The 19,602-nt window shown below is 41.7% G+C and overlaps 1 protein-coding gene across 3 annotated transcripts in view; it reads left to right on the forward strand.

Annotated features, from left to right (window-relative positions):
- Positions 1–14,954, forward strand: part of nrp2a (neuropilin 2a) — a 68,882-nt gene extending 53,928 nt beyond the window's left edge. Inside the window, exons 14-18 of one of the 3 annotated variants that reach the window (XM_028006558.1) lie at positions 2,366–2,631; positions 3,022–3,118; positions 4,825–4,857; positions 11,161–11,217; positions 12,186–14,954. In XM_028006558.1, coding sequence (XP_027862359.1) covers positions 2,366–2,631; positions 3,022–3,118; positions 4,825–4,857; positions 11,161–11,217; positions 12,186–12,493 — 761 coding nt within the window. In that variant the 3' untranslated portion in view covers positions 12,494–14,954. Of the gene's footprint in view, positions 1–2,365; positions 2,632–3,021; positions 3,119–4,824; positions 4,858–6,956; positions 9,784–11,160; positions 11,218–12,185 lie in introns of those variants that run through there. The other 2 variants (XM_028006559.1, XM_028006560.1) reach the window with 2 other exon arrangements.
- The last annotated feature ends 4,648 nt before the right edge of the window (positions 14,955–19,602 follow it).

Below are 19,602 nucleotides of genomic sequence, written 5' to 3' on the forward strand. Positions count from 1 at the left end.
TATTTTTGGCTTCAGATGCTTTCCTGATGAAAATGTGACAACTAAGCTCCACAAATTCACTCGTTGTTTGCCTCCTGTGGCAGCAGAAAAATAGTGAAATAGATTATTAATACTCTGTGGTTTGTAGGTCTGATTAGCACGCCACTTTCCACCAGGTCTGTAAAAGCAGCAGGATAGCAATGGGTCACTGTGACAGCAGTGGATAAGTTGGTTAAATAAGTGAAATCCAACAAATTTTCCGTCTAAAGTCACCAGTTTACACTGGATTATATGCAAGGGTTTCAGAGTAAAGTGGATGCATGCTAAAGTTTTTAGGTTTTATTTGTAAAAACTAAAAAATGTTTAGAACTAGCTATTATTTCACTGTCAAGAAAAATGACTTAGACTTAGACTTAGACTTGTACTTTATTGATCCTTTGGGAAGACTCCCTCAGGAAATTGAAGTTACCAGCAGCTCCCAGGCAAAAAACAAAGTTAACACACAGTAAGCAAAAGTGCAAAAGAATACAAAATACAAATTAAATTCTAAGGTACACACCAAATGTGAGTAACCAAAACCTTAAATTACGCAAGAAAAACCTTAAATTATGCAAGAAACAAGGAATAAGAATATAGAATATAAGAATATAAGTAAATATAAATACAACACAAAAAAAAATATAAGAATTTGGCGGATAGATTGACCAGTGATATCGTATTGCACTATGTGATTTGACCTGATAAGTATGGAGAAAAATACAAGGGGTCACTCCTTCCACCCTCTGTCCTGTGTCCCCCCCCCCCAATGAGGAATTGTACAGTCTGAAGGCATGGGGGACAAAAGAGTTCTTAAATCTATTGGTCCGGCACTTGGGAAGCAGCAGTCTGTCACTGAACCGGCTCCTCTGGCTGCTGATGACGGCGTGTAGAGGGTGGCTGCTATCATTCGTGATGTCCAGCAGTTTGTTCAGTGTCCTCGCCTCTGCCACCGTCACCAGAGAGTCCAGCTTCATGCCGACCACAGAGCCGGCACGCCTGGTCAGTTTGTCCAGTCTGGACGTGTCCTTCTTGGATATGCTGCCTCCCCAGTATGTAAAAGAAACAAAAGAGTTCATTTTTTGTAGAAAACTTTAGATTAATAATGCTGTAATGCTAAAAGGAGTTACAACAGGGGGTAGGGGGCAATTGATGTAAGAGGTTTCAAATCCTTTGTAGAGCTCTAAATATTCTTCAAATTCAGCGAAGACTGCACTCAAACACAATCATTCCTGAGTCGTGAAGGGCCATGGGAGATACTGTCACAGTCACAGTGTGGAAAGTGTCACAGACAGGCGACTCTGTCCGTATGGCGGACAGAGGGGGGGCGGGCCTGTCAGATTCGAGACAGATTTGTTCCCCCCAGATACAGCTTGTGTGATCCGACGTAAAACCCACACAGCCACTCAGGAAAAGGTCCAGTCCGAATCAGTGGAGTCACTCTCCAACCTGAGCTTGGTTGCACCGCTGAATAATACAGGCTATTAGTCTCTGCTGTGCAGGAAACAGTGGAAACTAACACATTCAGACAGATCCTATAATCTGCTGTTATGCTCGTGATTCTTTTTCTGGCCCTGAAGGACTCCTGCAGCATATACACAGTTGTTTGTGATGAAGCAGGTGATTTAATGTGCAGATTGTTGATGCTGGACATTTTCCCACCGGGCCCACTTAGGAAATTCTTCACAGAGTCACTCTCTCTCACACTCGCGTTCGCATTCAATCTCTTTCTCATACAGTCGGCTCGCTTGTCTTTCACAATGCAGTTCGTGCCAGCGTCGAATTTGCAAACTAAACATCCTCTGGTGTAAACAAATGGAGTGCCGTGCTTTTTGTCAAGACCTTTTTTTTTAGTAGCTAAAGGAGTTACCTGAGAGGGGAATGAAGAGGAATGGGCCGTGATACTTCACATATGAATGGCCCTCTTGTTAGGACCTATTCTTCGGTGTGTTTATATTTGTCATATCCCTATTGTTCTGTGCGACCATTGTGCAGCAGGGATCCCGTTCCTGTTAGCAATCAGTGATTAGCTCCGTTTTTTTTGTTCAAGGGTCAGGTTGGAAATGAACACAACCTCCAGCCTCACACATCTCTGGCATAAACTATACAGCCAATCAGATTAGAGTTAAAATACTTAAACACAGCTTCTTGCAAAAGTAAACAAACCGGGCTGGGCGATAAGGTTTAAAAATACGATTTTTCATATAAGATCCGATTATGATTATTTCTTGTTTCTCACTTTCTTTTCCAATTACAAATGACAGAAAGAGTGTTTTTTATTTCAGTCGTCGCTTCTGTGAGTTGCACAATGAATACATTTGCTGTAAGTCTTAATTTTCTACCATTCCAGCGTTGAACAATTACCTGTACCTGGACGTGAGCCTGAAGAACCTGGAGCAGCGCGCTCGCCTTGTGAGCCCGGTGGTGCCCGCCGACGCCGGACCCCTCTGCCTCCTTTTCTCCTATCAGATGTGGGGGGATTCCCAGGGCAACCTGAACGTGTTTCTGCGGGACGACCATAATGACGAGGTCCTCCTGTGGTCACTCCGCGACAACCACACCACAGTCTGGAAAGAAGGCCGGACCATTGTGCCGCGCTCCCCGAAAGAATTCCAGGTAGAAAATGGCTGAATTTATAGCTAATAACAAAACAAACAAAAAGAAAAAACACAGTCAGATTTATTCTTTTGGAGTTAGGTTTAAATTTAAAAAGTACACAGAGAAAAGTATTTTCTCTGCCGGCTGCTCGGTTGTTTGTTCTCATACATTTGTCAGAGACATCACAAGAAGTGGATGTTCTCATAAAAAAGTAAGCATAAGTGCTTGCAGTAAACTAAACCATTATTGCAAGTGCTGAGTGCAACCAGGTTCATATTAACTTTTTATCCTCCCTCCTTCTGTTTGTCCCTATTCTCAATTTGCCTCCGCCCCCTGCTCCGCCTTACCTTCATCTTGTCCTCTGTCTCATGCATTCTTCCGCTTCTCTGTCTCTTTTCTGGCTGCCAGGTTGTGATCGAGGGTTTCTTTCATCACAGTACCAGAGGACACATCTGGATAGACAACCTCCACATGAGTGCGAGCTCCCCTCTGAAAGAGTGCACAGGTACGTCGCATAATGCTATAGCTTGCCAAAATGGATTTTTAAATATAGAACGGAACATGCAAACCATCAACACATCCATCATTGCTCACTCTGGTTGGCGTATCTTTGCAAAGTATTCACATCCCTTGGACTGTTTTTCATATTTTTTTCATGTTACAACCACAAACTTTTTTTATTTTGTTCTATTTTATTGGTATTTAGTGTGATGAGACAACAAAAGTGGAGCGTAATTGTGAAGTAGAAGAAAGGTGCTTTTTTCACAGTATCAACTAAATCCAAATGCATGCCACACTTTTCAGATTTACATTTGAAAAAAAATAAATAAATAAATAACCATACAAGATTTTAATTCTATTTTATAATTAATTACCTACGTTATGTCATAGAAGCTCCACAAGGCCCTTTAATGGAAGTTTTTATGCAAAGTCGCTGTACGAAAACATTTTAGCCGCAAGGTCCTTGAACATTGATGCACATGAGGAGGTAAACACTTCAAACTCTAATCCTCCCCTCCACATCCCAGCTTTTGGAGATCGAAGAGCCCACCAACTGTAGAGATAAAACGAAGGGAGGGGGGAAGGGGAGGAGGGGACATCGTTTACTTCTTCACCAAAAAGAAAAGAAGAATAGGAAAAGTAGGCCATAAATGCCCCGTGGGTTTTGAAGATGCTAATCTATGTTTCATTAGATTTTTCCTCTTCCTCTCTGCTCCATCCATCTCTCTCGCTCTCGCTCCTGTCGTATTTTGTAAACAGAGCTTTTCCCGAACCGTCAGAGGGAATTACTAGAGAGGCTGTTTCCCAAGCAAACTCTGGGAGTGTAGGGCGTGAGTCGAGTACAAGCATAGCCTACTTAATCTGGCCCAAGCGGGGGCTTCAGAGAGGGTCTTAAACAGATCAGAGACCAAGCTGCAGGTTCAAAGCCAAACCCCAGCCATCATCTCTTTGGAGCTGGCCTCGCAGGTGGACTAGTGTATAATTAAAAGAAAATGCGTCTGGGGTTTTTGGTTTTTTTTGGATGCTTTTCCCTGCGCTTTCCGCCATTTTCTGTGTTTATAAATGTGTCACGAGAGTCCTGATTTAGTCTATGTTGCCCATCAGCTTGGAAGGCGAAGATGACAGCCCTGCCTTCACATCTCCCCCTCCTGTTTTGCCTACTTCCTCCTGCCACTCCCATGGCATGCCGGGATGTTTCTTATCAAGAAACACAGTTGAGTTTTTCACAGCGCGTTTGTGTTCCCTCCAAAAAAATGGCTCTCGTTCCCTAGTTGTTTTCCCCTCATTCCTTCTCTTTTAACCGCCCTCCCTTCAACACACACACACACACACACGCTATCAAACACCCCCTAGGAAGCACACACAGCGCCGCTTTTTTTCTGTTTGCATTCCACACAATCAAAGTGAAGGTTCTGCTCCGTTAGTTTACAGCCACCCAGAACCTCCCAGCCTTCCCCAGTGTTGTTGGGAGTCCACCAGTAAGCACGTTCATGTAGCCCACACACACTCTGTCTGTCACCTTCTCACAACCAAACTCATGTCATGTAAGAAATTGCATTCCTCCCAAAAAGCTCAGTAAATGCCATTATTCACATTAGATATCAGGAAAATTTCATTTAGATAGTCTTGTGACATTTCTGTGACATTTTTCCGTCATATTAAGAGATTCTCTTCTTTTTTTGTCTGAATCTTGTCTCCCTGTCCTCATAGAACCCTTTTCGGCGTTTTCTCCAGAAAACCCAGGTGAGTTTGGCTTTTATAAGGATGTCACTTCCTAAATGTGGTCTTGCTTCCTGCCCGTCAGTATGCATCAACCCAGTGGAGAGGGGGGGTTCTCGCTTTGGTTGTCCAAACTGCACAATGAAAGATTACAATGCCTTCCAGTTTTGTCACACTACAACCAAAGAACTTCAATGAATCTTATTTGGATTTTAGGTAACAGAACAACACAAAGTAGAGCAGAAATGTGAAATAGAAGGAAAATACGTCAGTCTCTAGATGTGCAAGGCTGGTAGTGACACACCAGCCTTTGTATTGCAACTAATACAAAGTGTTGACACAGAGAAGGTTAATACAAACACATGAGATTTTTAATGACTACATTCCACTTTGTATTGGTCTGGCACATTAAATCCCAATAAAATCCATTGACCTTTGTGGTTGAAATGTGACAAAATGTGGGAAAGTCGAAAGAGTGTGAATACTTTCTGCAATGTCGCCTAAAACCTTTCCTTCACTGACGATGTTAAGTCTGCTGGAGCTGACCAGACTAAACTGCATTCATTTTTATCATCAGCCAGCATGAAGAAATCTCTAAACCTCCTACTAAAATGAAAACAATCACATTAGCAAAACACAATTTCAGTCTAAAAGTTAAGACAAGTTGCATAGTAGGTTAGTTTTGTCACCAACAAAGAATAAATCTCAAACTCTGTGTGCAAGGCAAGCTAAATCAAACCAACCCCATGCAGTCAGGTATTTGAAAAGAGCTTCATTCTCCCAGGTCTAGTCTACAGGATACAGCCTGAAGGGATTTAATAACTCCATGCCTCATGAAAAATGTTTAGAACATCCAAGGAGGTGGGGATGGGATGGGACAGGATTGGGAGGAGGGGGTCTCTTTTTGATTGATGCAAGTGTTTCAGCATCTCATAATGCCCTCCACTAAGATGCAGGCTTGTCTGGGGGTTTTTATTGCAGAATCTGATGCGTGTGCACTTCCCTGGCTTTCGCACTCCCACGCAAAATCCCCTAACTCTCGACGAACGCGCACGAGCGCTGGCGTTGACACAGACGCACGCGGCGGTTTTCCCAGCGGAAAGCAATCAGATAGAGTGACTGAGCAGCACTGAGCGCGGGTCCCTCCACTCTGTTACGTCTGATGAGTGTGTGCGGTGTGAAGTAGCAGGATCACGCACCATTTCCCTCTCTGTAATTATGTGACACGGTCCAAAAATCTGGAAGTATTGAGCTCTGCTTCCCCCGTCCCTAGTTCGGTGTGAGATTTCACACAGTTCATGTGGGAGCTAATTTATTCAAATTCCCCAAATCTCATCTGGGTTTTATTTCAGCTGTACTTTAAAGGAGCATACAAGCATCTTGGAAGACGGTTAGTTTGTTCTTACCAAGAATTTAAGGAAGGAGAGGTTGGCGCCAGGGGAAGAAGCAGAGAGGATCTGTGGAGATGGTCTCTAAGGAGACAGTCCTTGGCTTTGAGGAGGAGAGGACCGGCCAGGATGGCTGATGAATGTGAAGAAGCCGAGACAAGAGAACAGGATAATTTACGAACTTGGGACAAATCAACCAACATGAGCCAGCTAAATAATTGGTCGTCCCACTGATTCCTGCATGGCTCCAAAGGCTTTATGTGGCATCTCGTGCCAGTGTGAAACAGGAAGAGGAAGCTCCTTAATTCAATGTGTGTGATTGCTTGTATAACTAATAGTTGTGGCTTCAGTTCACACCAAGTAAAATCACTGTGGCTTCAAAAAGACTTGCCTGCATTGCATCTGCCTGAATCAGCTATTGGACTGGTGTCAACCTAAATCTCTTGATGATCTTGGTGTGAAAGGTTGTCCTCAAACTGCAACCCCAGCTCCATGACAGAAGTAAATGCTTTCATGTTTTAATTTCTTTTTTTATTATTTATGGCATTGAGGATTTGTTTTATTCTTTGCAACTGGCATGCTTGTGCATGCTCAAATGAGATGCACGCCTGCTGTTTGTGAGCTAAAAGATGAAGAAAAAAGAACATAAAGCAGCAAATTAAATGCAGAAAATAAACAAAAAAATGCCACTCCTCTCTTTCCCCATTGGCCAATCACTCTGTATTTCTCCACCAGGGGGAGGCGTTCCTGTGCCTCCCTTGCCCATCCACTGGTATTACATTATGGCCGCCGGAGGCGCCCTGCTTTTCCTGGCGGTAGCCATCTTGGTCAGAGCCCTCTGTTGCTGCCGACAACACCTGGCCACCAAGAAGAACCAGCTCTCCGTGGCCTATCACAGCTCCTCACAGTGCTTCCAGTACTCTAACTGGTCCACCAGTATGGCCACCCCAGGGGTGGAGCCAGTCCTGACAGTAAGGCTGGACAGCCGGGACCGACACCGCACCCTCTGCTAAAAACAGAAACACTTAGCTTATTGCACCGGTTAGCCATCTGGATGCCAACTTGTGATGTCCGTGGAAGTGCTGCAAAGACCGACAGATCCACTCCTGTTTACAGCTACTATGCTACCATGGTGATGGTGACACTAAGTGAAAATTTGCAAAGAAACACTCTGCACCTTTGTTTCATAAAGGAGTTTGCTCTTGACATTATCACACCACGCTGCCCCCGATGAGAGGGACGAAGTTATTTTTCCCGAACAGCTTGATTCGGACCATTTAGCAGCGTCTGGCTCCCTCGTAACCCTGACAGTCCGCCTGGAACGACCCCAGCATGGACTCAGACAAAGACATGTGTGCCTGTGGGTAGGTGGGAGGGGGGCAGGGGAGAGGTCGAGCCAGCCAGAGCTGCCAAACGGCAAGGCTAAAACAAGACCCAAGAGACACAAAAAGGGGAGAAAACTGTTAGGCTGAGACACATTTTCTGTGCTGTAGCTGTGGAAATGATCTGGCAAGCCAGAAGAAAATACTGCTCATGGGGTCTCTGTATTAACAACGCAGGATAGCTGCAATGCAACTCACGCCAACGTGGAGGGCGATGCAGCACCGGATGGAAAGGAAGAAAATATGTTTCCATTGATCTTTCAAACACAGCATGTGCACATTTAAAACCAAAAAGAATGCAGATCCATCATACTTAAATCCCTGCATCGCAAAACGGAGATAACCAGCTTGTTTGATTGAGCGGCTCATCCTCTCCTGATAAAGGCATCAGTCGGTGATGGATGCAGCCGTCCTCAGTGTTTAGTGTTTTCATTCTGACTCTCTGGTGTATTAAAGCACGTTGTTCCACTCCCACTCGTGCTCCTTACCACCCACTCCGGTTGTTTCCCCCCTCACTACTCTCACCCCCCTCATCATGAGCTGCCCAGATGAAAGCCTGCGCCAGGCCGAGCCTTGTCATGTTTTTCGGTGCGAATATGTGCTTGTTGTTTTAAGGGGGATTGTAAATAGACACAGCTGTCGGCCATCACCACTTCTTACTTGATTTATGCTCCTACAAATCCCACAATGCCACAGGACCAGCTGGAGGCTGTTTTGCAGTGTATAAGCGTATCCTTGAAAGAAAGTTTCAGGATATTATGACTTCCAGTGGACAGATCTACAGGGTTTCTACACAAAATACGCGTTTCCAGACTTTGTTCTCAGTCATGTTGTTTTATCAATTCATCCATCCGTCCCACGTTTAAATTTGACCTTTGTAGAAATATCCGTCATAAATTTATAGTTCAGTTTTTTTAGTTAAACATTAAAAATAACTTAAAACTCAGATGGGAAAAGTCCTGAATTTTGACATGAAAGACATGTAGGAACCCTTGACCCAGCTATTATGCTTGATTTCTTTTGTGCCATAAGACGCTATCAAAGACTGCAGATGCACTTTCTCCTGGTAGTTAACAGTCCTATATGTTTTCAAATTGAAACAGCTTATTCAAATGTCATTAAGTTCTTTAAGGGCTTCCCATACATTTACATTTATGGACTCCGGCTTTGGATGCCACTGGCTTAACACAACAATAATAAAAAAAATATTGTTTATTAGCAATTTTGCAAAAAATGTGCCCGACTGGCACCAATTTTCCCCCCATCAGTTGCTCCAGAGCTGATAGGCTTTGACCTACGCTCAGATGGTTTGAATGAAATTGAAGTGTTTGCTCTGCAGCTTAATGGGGTACTGCACTCTGGGTCTGTCAAAACTGCAAAAACCCATCACCTTCTACCCACACCTCAGCAGAATACACCTCAGTCTGTTGACAAAACTACAAAGGTGCACTTTTTATTCCTCCGCTGTGGAGGAAAAGTGTTTTTGGCACACTCTCACTTTGTGCTTTTAAATCAACTTGAGTAGAGAAGGACTGGACACCTTACTCAATCTATCCCAACACCATTACCCACCAAGCTTCTAATAGCAGTAATTAGTTAATGGATGGATAACATTTATTAAGGCTGCGGTAAGCACTTTTTCCTCCCATCTGCTGCGCCTCCGTCGCCCAGTTCGTTGCCAACCTCCGTTGTCCTGGCAACCGTGTTAATAATGCCATCGGCCATCAAAGACCTCTAGATCTAGTCGTATCCCTTGCCAAGCAGCTACTCCCACTCCTGAACACTCGCCAAGAGCAGCAAACACTAGACAGACACAAAGAAACAAAGTTAAAACTCAACCAAAGTGCTGCTTCTATTAGTAGTTTACTCATGTTCTAATTCAGACATTGGCATCAGGTCTAAGTTCAGGCCACCTGCCATGTCAACGAGTACGGCAGGCAGAAGCACTACTTTGTTGATTGTAAACGTTGCCAATTTTTTTCTTTCTTTAATTGTCAAATGCACTGCTCTTAACCTTGACAGCAATGATTTCAACATTGATATTGTGTTTTGACTTGTCCTGGCACAGAATGAGCAGTCTTATACAATCTTTATCAAATGTGATGACTGTGTGTTTGACAGGAATGTATCTTAATGAACTTTCTCTATAAATAAAGTCATATTTTTCTATTTTAAAAGCACTCATTTGTCTGTTTTATTTTCTTATACTGGCAAAAAAAATATGATGTGTAGGTGAATTTATTTGGTATATTCACAAGGGTACTGATTTTGTAAATATACCTATCTTAGGTATTATGGCACAAATAGCTAATTTCCACTTTTGATTGTTTATTCTTGTTAGCATAGGTATTGGAATAAAATGGAGCTAAAGACACAAAAGCCATGTTTAAACTGTTCAGTGATTCACTTTATAGGTCTCTATATTTTACAGTAAAAGTAGTGGTCAGTCATTTTGCTTCATTGTCATTTCATATTAAGTCATTTCAGGTCCAAAAATGGAGGTTTATTATCAGTCACACCCACCTTAGGAACCTTTGAAACCTACTTTGAGAACCAATGATTTTAATTTTCTATAGAACAGTGAACTTTCATCTATTTGTAGTTCAGTATTTGCTAATTGATCTATTTGAAGTTTTTTCTATTAACTGGTGTTTGCAAAGCAGCCAGTCCCCAAGAACAGAAATAAAGAAGACCGTAGCTATCAGCTACAGTGGCAGTGCCAACATGACTCCCACTGTGCCTATTGATTTATAAGGTATATTTAGTATTTGAGCTATTAAAACAGGCAGTTATATGTGTTTTTACAGTGGGTCTTGCAGATTTCAGCTTTCATGGAAATACCAGGGTCCACTGTACCTTAGTATTTGGAAGTGGAGTCAAAAACTCTGAGATCAACTCCACAGTAAAAAGAAATATAGTGTAGTATGAAGTATTTAGAAAAATTCAACAATATACTCAACTTGCAGTAGACCAGGTCTGAGCATAAACATGTGCAGATAAAATGAGTGTATGAATCGGTAAAGGGACAAACTAACAGGAAGTGCACAACAGTTGAGCAAAGCACTAATGTATTGCTAATATTAGTATGGCAATGAACACTCTCCTTAGATTTATTTAGGCACATGTTCCGATGTATCCTGCTAGTGTTTATTTGTTTGACACATGACCGGGAATATTTGGAGGGTAATTATACAGTACAATAGGTCTGGAGTGCTGTTCCAAGTAGAAAAACAGCTGGCTTTGGATGATGTGAAACATTTTGTAACTTCTTTGTGAACTTCAGTGCCCTAGTTTTTTGTTTTAAATACATTTTGATGGGTTCGGCTTTTACTCTTACTGCCATGTTTCATCATATTCAGAGTTTTTGTGCCAATCAACAAAACAAAAAACACTGTGTCATTGCACAAGAATAAAGCTATCTGACACACATGTAACATTTAAACACAAGATCAGTTTTTATTCTTTGGCATCAAGTTTTATAGGATTTCTTTTGGATGAGTGTGAAAAGTTGGTGTAAATTGATTTGCTGCTAAAGATCCCATGCTTTTCCTTGACAGGTACCAGACACATTGGAGATGGGAGACTTTCCATGGGCAGAGACCCTCTTGGCAGTGGTAAGGCACATCATTCACATACCAAAATACACTCATCCATGGCTTTATTAGGTACACTTTGTTAATACGAGTTTGGACTCCCTTGTGCCTCAGGAACACCTTTAATTTTTATATAGCGTCACAAAGTTCCTGCTGATATTTTGGCTGCACATCGAGGATGCAAGTCTCCCGTTCCACTGCATGGATAAATATCTAGTGTCTGTTAGTACGTTGAATTAATTACTCATTGTCCTGTTCAAGAATCTAAGTTGGGTTTTGATTTTAGCTTTCTGACATGATCCTGCTGGAAATAGCCTTCAGCAGATGGGTACAGTGTGGTCCTATAGGGGATTGACACGGTCAGCAATAATAATGAGGCAAACTGTGGCAGTTACATGATGTACAACTGGTACTAATGGGCCCAAAGTATGATTCAAGTTTGTGTTGATTACACCACTTTCTAACCTTACTATCTGGATGTTACTGCTGAATTTGAAATTCAGCGGACCTGCCATGTTCTGAAGTCTGAGTGGACACGTGTGCATAAAGTATCTTCAATTTCTGGTCTTTAGCTGACCTGCTGTGTACCTTGGTTGTAACAGGTGCTTATCTAAGTTAGTGTTGTCTTTATATCTTGTAACATCACTCTATCCATTCTTCTTTGACATCAGAAGGGTTTTTTTCTCCACTCAACCGTTGCATACTCTGCCTGTTCTGTTTTTCAAACCTGTAAACTGCGTAATAAAAACTCAGACCAGCTTCTCAGGCACCAATGGCCGCGTCATATTGAAAGTCATTTTCTGTCCCATTCTGTGGCACAGTTCAAACTTCAGCAAGGTGTCTTCACCATGCCTACCAAAGGGACTGGCTGGTTTGAAGTTGAGCAGGTGCACCTACTAAAACGTCTGCTGAGTGCATGAGTTGTCTACTGGCATTTTACTTTTGCAAATACCTTATTTTTCTCATCTACTCTCCTCTACCTGTCTTAGGTTTGCATATCCCAGAGTGGAACGTGCCCACGTCCCCATCATCTGATCCTCCAGTGACACACACCTCAGAAAAAGACAACTCGTGGTTATACACATTGGACCCCATCCTGGTCACAATCATCGTCATGAGCTCCCTGGGCGTCTTGCTCGGGGCAGTCTGCGCCGGCCTCCTCCTGTACTGCACGTGCTCCTACAGTGGACTCTCGTCACGATCCTCCACCACTCTGGAGAACTACAACTTCGAATTGTACGATGGCCTCAAGCACAAAGTCAAACTCAACCAGCAGCGCTGCTGCACTGAAGCATGAGAGAAGTGATGAGGAAAAGATACAGGCATTTTGTGAAAATCTCTCTCTATTTTCTTCATCTTTGCCAACTTTAGTGTTCCTCAGTGGTGGAGGTCTCAGTGAGAACTTGTTTGGAAAACGAAGCACCGTCCAGTATTGGCATTTATTTCTGCAAATGCATCAACGTCTGAGAGACCAGGGTTACATCCATCGACTGCTTCACTGCAGGGATGACAGGCCTCAAACACTGAATATCAACACATATCAATTGCTGAATCCTGGGTCACGAAAAGAGAACTGCTTCTAAATGCGTCATAGATATGTCTAGTTTTGCAACTGGATACTGTAAACTACAGACAGATTTGGATACATTGTGTTGGAAAGGTGGTAGGATAGGAATAAGTTTAGAAAAGAGTATTTTTTGATCACCTGTGAACACAGTGGCCTAGTACTTAGCTCCTTTGTAAGGCCCCTTGACTCTTTAGTTCCTGCTACACACTCAGTTGGCCCTTTAGTTTCTTTCCCTCTGTGGTATTTTTAGTTGAGTTTCTACTCAATCACTTTATTTTTGTTTAATGTTTTCTTTCGGGCCAGTTGCCAGTCCTGTGGTTAAAGATAAGTTGGGGAAAAAAGAGGTGAAGAAAGTATATATAGATATATATGTATGGGTGTGTGTGCGTGTGTATGGGTGTATGTAGAGGTAGGGAGGGAAACATTCTTTTACTGATGGAAAGGTGTTATTGTTAGATTTAGTTGTTACTGATTCCTGTCAAAGAGAAGGTCGTGTTTACATTGGCGGCAAATCAGAAAAGGTCAAGGAGATTTGGACGGTGCAACCTATGGATTGCTGGTTGGGGCAGAGACCGAAACCCTGAAGGAAGTGAATCAAACAAAAGAACAAACAAGACTGTGACTGATAGAGCACTCGAATTCCCCATGCTTCTCCCTCCCAGGAGCTATTGCTCGCTCTGTGCTTTCAAAACACAAAAAGAACAAATGGGATCAGAAACAAACCATAGACATATCCGATCAACAGAGCGACTGTGTACCCAGATGCACAACAAGCCTTAAAAGCAAAGCATTGTGTGTGGAAATGCTGGGGGGGGGAAAGGATTGTCGAGGCAACATTGAGACATTTTTACACGTGGACCTCAAAAGCCATGATTTAAAGGACCTATTCCATCTTTCCTCCAACACACAGAAGCATCCACCTCAATTTATTGGCTAATGGTGGCCTACTTTGGGAATCTTTTCTTTTTTATCACTGCGTACCAAGGCAAGCTTTTTTTGTCATTGCTTTTTTATGCATTTGTTTTGTGACATGGTTTTGAACCAGTCAGAGACTTGTAAGCCATGAGTAAGAAAAAGGACGAACAAGAACGATCTCAGCATTCATTCCTGAGCACATGAATACACAGACACTTCACTTGTGCAGTTGAATGTAGATATCTACATACACTGCATAACCTTTTTCTCCATCGCCCAACAATAAATCCAACTAAACAGTCACTGTCATAAGTCAGTTACCAAAAATAATTTTCAATGGCTAAATGCCAGAATAATGAGAAAAAAACATTTTTAAACTGTGAACTGGTTCACACCGTTCCTTATGCAAGCTTTCCTCAATAGTTTGGTGAAATTTTGGCTTATTGCTCAAGACAGAACTGGTGAAACTGTCAGGTATGTAGTATGTCTCGATTCCGCCCAGCTTTTCAGCTCTGCCCACAATTTTCTATGAGACTACGACACTCCAAAACATTTATTTTGTTGTCCTTAATCCACTTTGTAACTAACTTGACACTATGCTTAGCTTCAAGGCCAATCTGTAAAAATTTCCACGTAATTTTCTTTAACTTTAATGCAATCTATTTTGTGAAGTGCACCAGTTCCTTCACTTCTGGATTTAATAACCTTATATGGTAAAAGTTAGTCAGACAACAATGAAAAAAAGGTTGTGCATATTTTTACAATGTGTGTAAATATCTGGTTTCAACTGAATGTACTGTTGTATATACAGAACATTGAGTACACAATCAACCCGTAATGTTTGGACACACACATGCCTGTTTTAAACACCCACTCCAGCTTAGAAATGAAATTCAATGGATTCACTGTAGAAGCGCACCCATCTCATTCACCCTCACTCTCGGCATCTTTCGTCCTCGGAGGCCCACATTAATGGACCCCACTGACTCTCTTCAAAGTGCCTTGGAGCCTCGGGGATCCAGCTTGCCTTTGGAGCCGGTATAAAATATACTCATTTGACACTGACAGTGACAGTCACAGCGCCCTCTTCTGTCTGGGAGGGCTAAGAGGAAAAAAAAAAAAAACTTGAGAGGACAGGATTCCCCCTGCCCCGTTTTTTCGCACTACTAGGACTGCTGTTGTTGTTATTTTAAAGGGGTCTTTGTACAGAAATGCTCTTTTTATGATTGTTATTATAATTATTGTTATGATTATTTAATAAAGGATTTATACCATACTACAGAAAGCACTGACCAATACTGTACATAGTAGGTTCTTTCTTTCTAATTACCAGCCAAGACTTTCAGCTAATCTTTCACTTTTAATTACAAAAGGGTTACACACAGGAACTCGCTGCTTTTCTGGGCACCATGCACATACATAGGAGCGTGTTGCCTGCCTGCCTGTTCCATTTGGCCTCTAATCTCCCCATGATGTCCCATTAGTCGGGACCTCTGGTGGCCCTCATTTAGGAGCGCCAACATCAAAGCTTTGAAGTGCCCGCCGTCTCAGAGACACACACTCTTACAGTACGCAAGCAATTACACTGTTTCCCTTTTATACAGCTTGCTGGGTCTCCCACACACGGTTCCATTTATCTACATAAGCTTTCCACACCTAAATACAAGCCTTATTTGCAAATGAAGTGCAGACTATGTGTTTTTGTTTACTGTTAGTCCACTGTGACTGCCTTACTAAATGAGTACGGGACCGGATATTTGTGCTTAATAGAAATACAGCATTTTGAAGATACTAAATGAAAAGCTCCAAGTTACTTCTAAAAAAGAATTTATACCCTCACATTTTCTCACATTACATTGTTAAACGTCGGTGTATATTTCTTGAAATATTGGTAGTGCAGTAATTGTAAAGTGGAAGAAAAATGACGCATCAGAACAGTACGCAATAAAAGCAGCGATCCAAGCCATACTGTCACTTTTTGGGGTTTGCATATTCATCATTAGGAGTTTATTGTATTCATGATGAAGAACCATTTTTGTCAGGATAATCTTACTTTTGTAATAAGCCAATTAATAATGTGCTACTTACTTCAGGCCACTCTTCTATAGGTAAAACACTTATTAATTGGACAAATAGTAGTGATCTATGCAACTCCTCCAGTTATCCTCGGCCTCTTGGATGCCTCTCTGATTGTTTGCTCTTTTTGCCATGGCATGTCAATAACAAAACATGAAAACCATAATTTTGCCTGTACCGTAATTTGACAACATAGAAAAACATTGTATGAATACTTTCACAAAGCCCTGTGTAGAGGACTATTTTGTCGCTGCTTTTCCACACTATCATTATTGCCTGTTAGTAGAAGCCATGTTAAACACAAGTTGGCGTTAAAACTAAATGGAGCCTGTAGCACATTATGAGTCATTCAGATCAGAACATGAGGTGTTGCTGCAGCGCAGCGGTGATGGCAGTGGTTGTTAGCACACTCCCGGTCCATGGAATAGCAGGCCAATTACCATCTCCAGAATAAAAAAATCTCTTACAACCCTCGGTCTGCTGGAGGAATACGATGCCATCTGCTCACAGGTTTGATTGATCCCGGCAGAACAGTCACCACCACATCATAGGAATAGATGCCGACAGAAAATTACCAAAGGAGCCAGATTGTCATTGTTCCATACTGCCTCTTGTTTTCACAACCAAATTAATCCTAATTTTTTTCTTTCGTCCCTGTTGATGTGTGTGTTACCCAAATGTTGTTTTTCAGAGCTTTTATCAGTCTGCAATGGCGCACTACAGGGGCCCTTTCCTTTAGTTGTCAGATCAGAGAAGGCTTTTTTGACTCTGAAGCCAAGGCGATCATCAAAGAGAAGAAAACTCTGGCGCCCTGTAAGTTGATAGGCAAGATTGCTGAGGGTCGCGCTACACGAAGTGACTGAAACACAGCTAATTAATCTGGGGAATATATATCAGACTCCAAGAGAGGGCATACAGGAAGAACGCCAGTCAACACAGTTCTTGGAGGAAACTTTGTTTGGTCTACTAACTTTATCATGTTGTGTTTCAGGGGGTTATTTTTTTACTACAAAGGCCTTTGACTTTGCTACTACAAAGTAAAGGACATCAGTTTTAAGGTTTGCCCTTCACTTCAGGTTTAGACCTGGATAACATTAATATATTAAGCATGCCAAAGACTGCCTCATACATTATAAAAAGTGTTGCTACACATTTCGATGGAGCTTGCCTAAACCAAAGAATTGATAAAACAGGAGGATGGATGAAAAAACAGACACATGATTGATTGGTGGCTGAATGGATGGATGGACATATAAGATGGAGATTGTTAAAACATCCGCTACATTTTTTCCTTATTTCTCCAAACTTGGAAAACATTTCAAACGAATCCCAGACATTTCCATATTCTTCCAGACTGTGTAGGAACCCTGTATAAATAACAAAATCCTCTACCCCTCCTCACCTTAAATCATTGCTGAGTCTGCTAGAAGAGAACCACCTGGAGACTCAAAGTCTAGGATACTTTAATCTGCATCCAAAGTACTGTCACAAGCCAGGAGCCCAATTTTGTACACATGTATGTACGGGGGCTGACGGCATGCTTATATTTTTACATTTTTAGATCATGCATGCACGACCACCACAAACCCACCTCTCTAAGGTCTTCCTGGGAAGGGGGCCCAGATATCCTTGGCTTGCCAGTGATTCAAAGTACCTATATGGGTCAATGTGGAGAGGGCTGGGGGACGTTAGGAAGAGGGGAAAAGATGGTGCCAATAATCGCCGACCTAATGACAACAAAGGGCTGAATCTTGGCATTTAGCAAACCATTTCTCTCCTTTCTCTTGGAAAATATCATCTGCTACCCTCCAGAGGATACTGTGTCCAAAAACAAATACGTGGAGGAAGTGATTTAAAGCCAGAGCTACAAGTAGGCCAAAAGTGATGTCATTGTGAAGCAGGACAGAAGAAATGAACCGTAAAGTCTAACCTACAGCATTTTTAATGGCTTGTAACCAAAGACTGTACCTCTGATGAGTTCAGGGCACCGCATTTGATTTCCCAGAAGATTCTCAGCACTGACATTTTCTCTATCAGCACATCTGAGCCAGCCATTCCGTCTCAAGCTATTAAAGCACTCGGGCATTTCCTCATAACTGAACTTTTATTGTAGACCCACAACATGACCAGTGGCCCTATGAGGCAGGCCACCTGTTCGCACCACTTCAGGCTGCTGTGTTTACAATCACAGTTGCCCTATATAGACCAGGAACCTTGTTATCAGGCACAGCAGGAGGCCTTGCACAGTCGGTACAAACCATCTGTCTGGAGCAATGATGGTTGAGTTTGGGAAACTGTCGCAGTTATCATAGATCTTGACATAATAGATCTATTACATTTAGGTTTATCATGTTAAATTGCTTACCAAATGAGAAAACTGATTTGTTATTCTATTTCCATGGTCTGGAAATCTCTTTTTTCCATAGTACTGCAAGTCAAAAGGGCTTTTTTGAAATCTGCTTTGTAGTTTACAGCAATAAAACACATTCTTGCCAAAAAAAGATCCATTTACAAAAGAATAGATTGTTTTGTTGATAAACGTGTTGGTACTTGAAGGCAACCACAAAAATGATTGAGTCATCATTCTTACTTTTGCTCCAGTATTATGAAACTATTTGAATTTTGGCTTCAATTGAAAGAACAACTGAATGCCTAGACTTTGGGTGTTGTTTGTTAGCATAAAGTTGCTCAGGTAAGAAAATGCATTTTACTGTGGTTTTTACTTTTTATATGTTCTCCATCTACTGTCATCCACAAATTAACAAAATTATAAAAACTAACACTCTCCACTGATGTTTCTGTTGTGTGTTTACTAGGGATATGACAGTACACAAAAACCAGGGTTTGGTAAGTACCATCATTGGTTAAATTTTATATATATTTCCTGTTTGTTTCCTTGTGCCACGCAATTAAAATTCTTTGGAAATTGCTTTGTAACCCTTTGTAGACTGATAGATGCCAATGACTCCTTTTGCCTAGTTCAAGATGGGAGACAGTTTCTATTTAAGCAATAATACTACTAGTCATTTATTTCTTTTGACAAAGATAGAAGGTCAAAACCCAACTTAAAGAGTAGAGAAGTAAAAATTACGGTATATATGTCCTTTCGATTGGTAGAACTATTTACCGAGAGTAAATATGTGGTCTTTGTATTTCTGCTTTTATTATAAAGCAACTGCAGACAACAGAAACTTTTAACACAATCCCATTCTCAACAAAGATAAAACAAGGTCTCTGAAATCTCAATCACTAAAGTCTTGAACCTGAGAGGAAGAGCAGCTAAAAATGTACCTGTCAGTCACAAGTAAAGGAAAGCTGTTAGTGGAGCAATCACGCCTGACAAGTTGTCAGGGTCTGAGCGTTCTTTGCCAAAACATCTTATAGCCTCTGTAATAGTCTGCTCAACGCTGGCACCTCAGACAATTCTTCTCTCCGAAGCTGTCAGATCATTTCAGCTGGGCTGACTTGTAAAGCCTGTTATTATTTGAACAAGCGTGTCAATAATAGAATAAAAAATAAACTTGTATTTAGTGAAAAGTTGTGATCAACCAACAATGACAAGAGGATGACGTGCTTAAGAATGTCTGGGAGCAAATTCAGTAAGAAGCTGACTGTTTAAAAGGAAACAAGATAGAAATAACATCGGCTTAATGTCTACAATGCAAAATGTTACCCCAGTTTAAGTTTTAAATTCAAAACGGCCCCTCATAACTCTTTAAATCTGAGCTTTTTTATCTAGTCCGCTGAGGCAAAAATCAAAAATTGCACTTTGAAGCCATCTGTTCCCAAATAATTGACGATTCTCTGCTTCAAAAAAGACAGAACCTCCAGAGTCTCCCTGGCTCAGC

Source organism: Xiphophorus couchianus, chromosome 22, assembly GCF_001444195.1.
Source record: "Xiphophorus couchianus chromosome 22, X_couchianus-1.0, whole genome shotgun sequence".
NCBI lineage: Eukaryota > Metazoa > Chordata > Actinopteri > Cyprinodontiformes > Poeciliidae > Xiphophorus > Xiphophorus couchianus.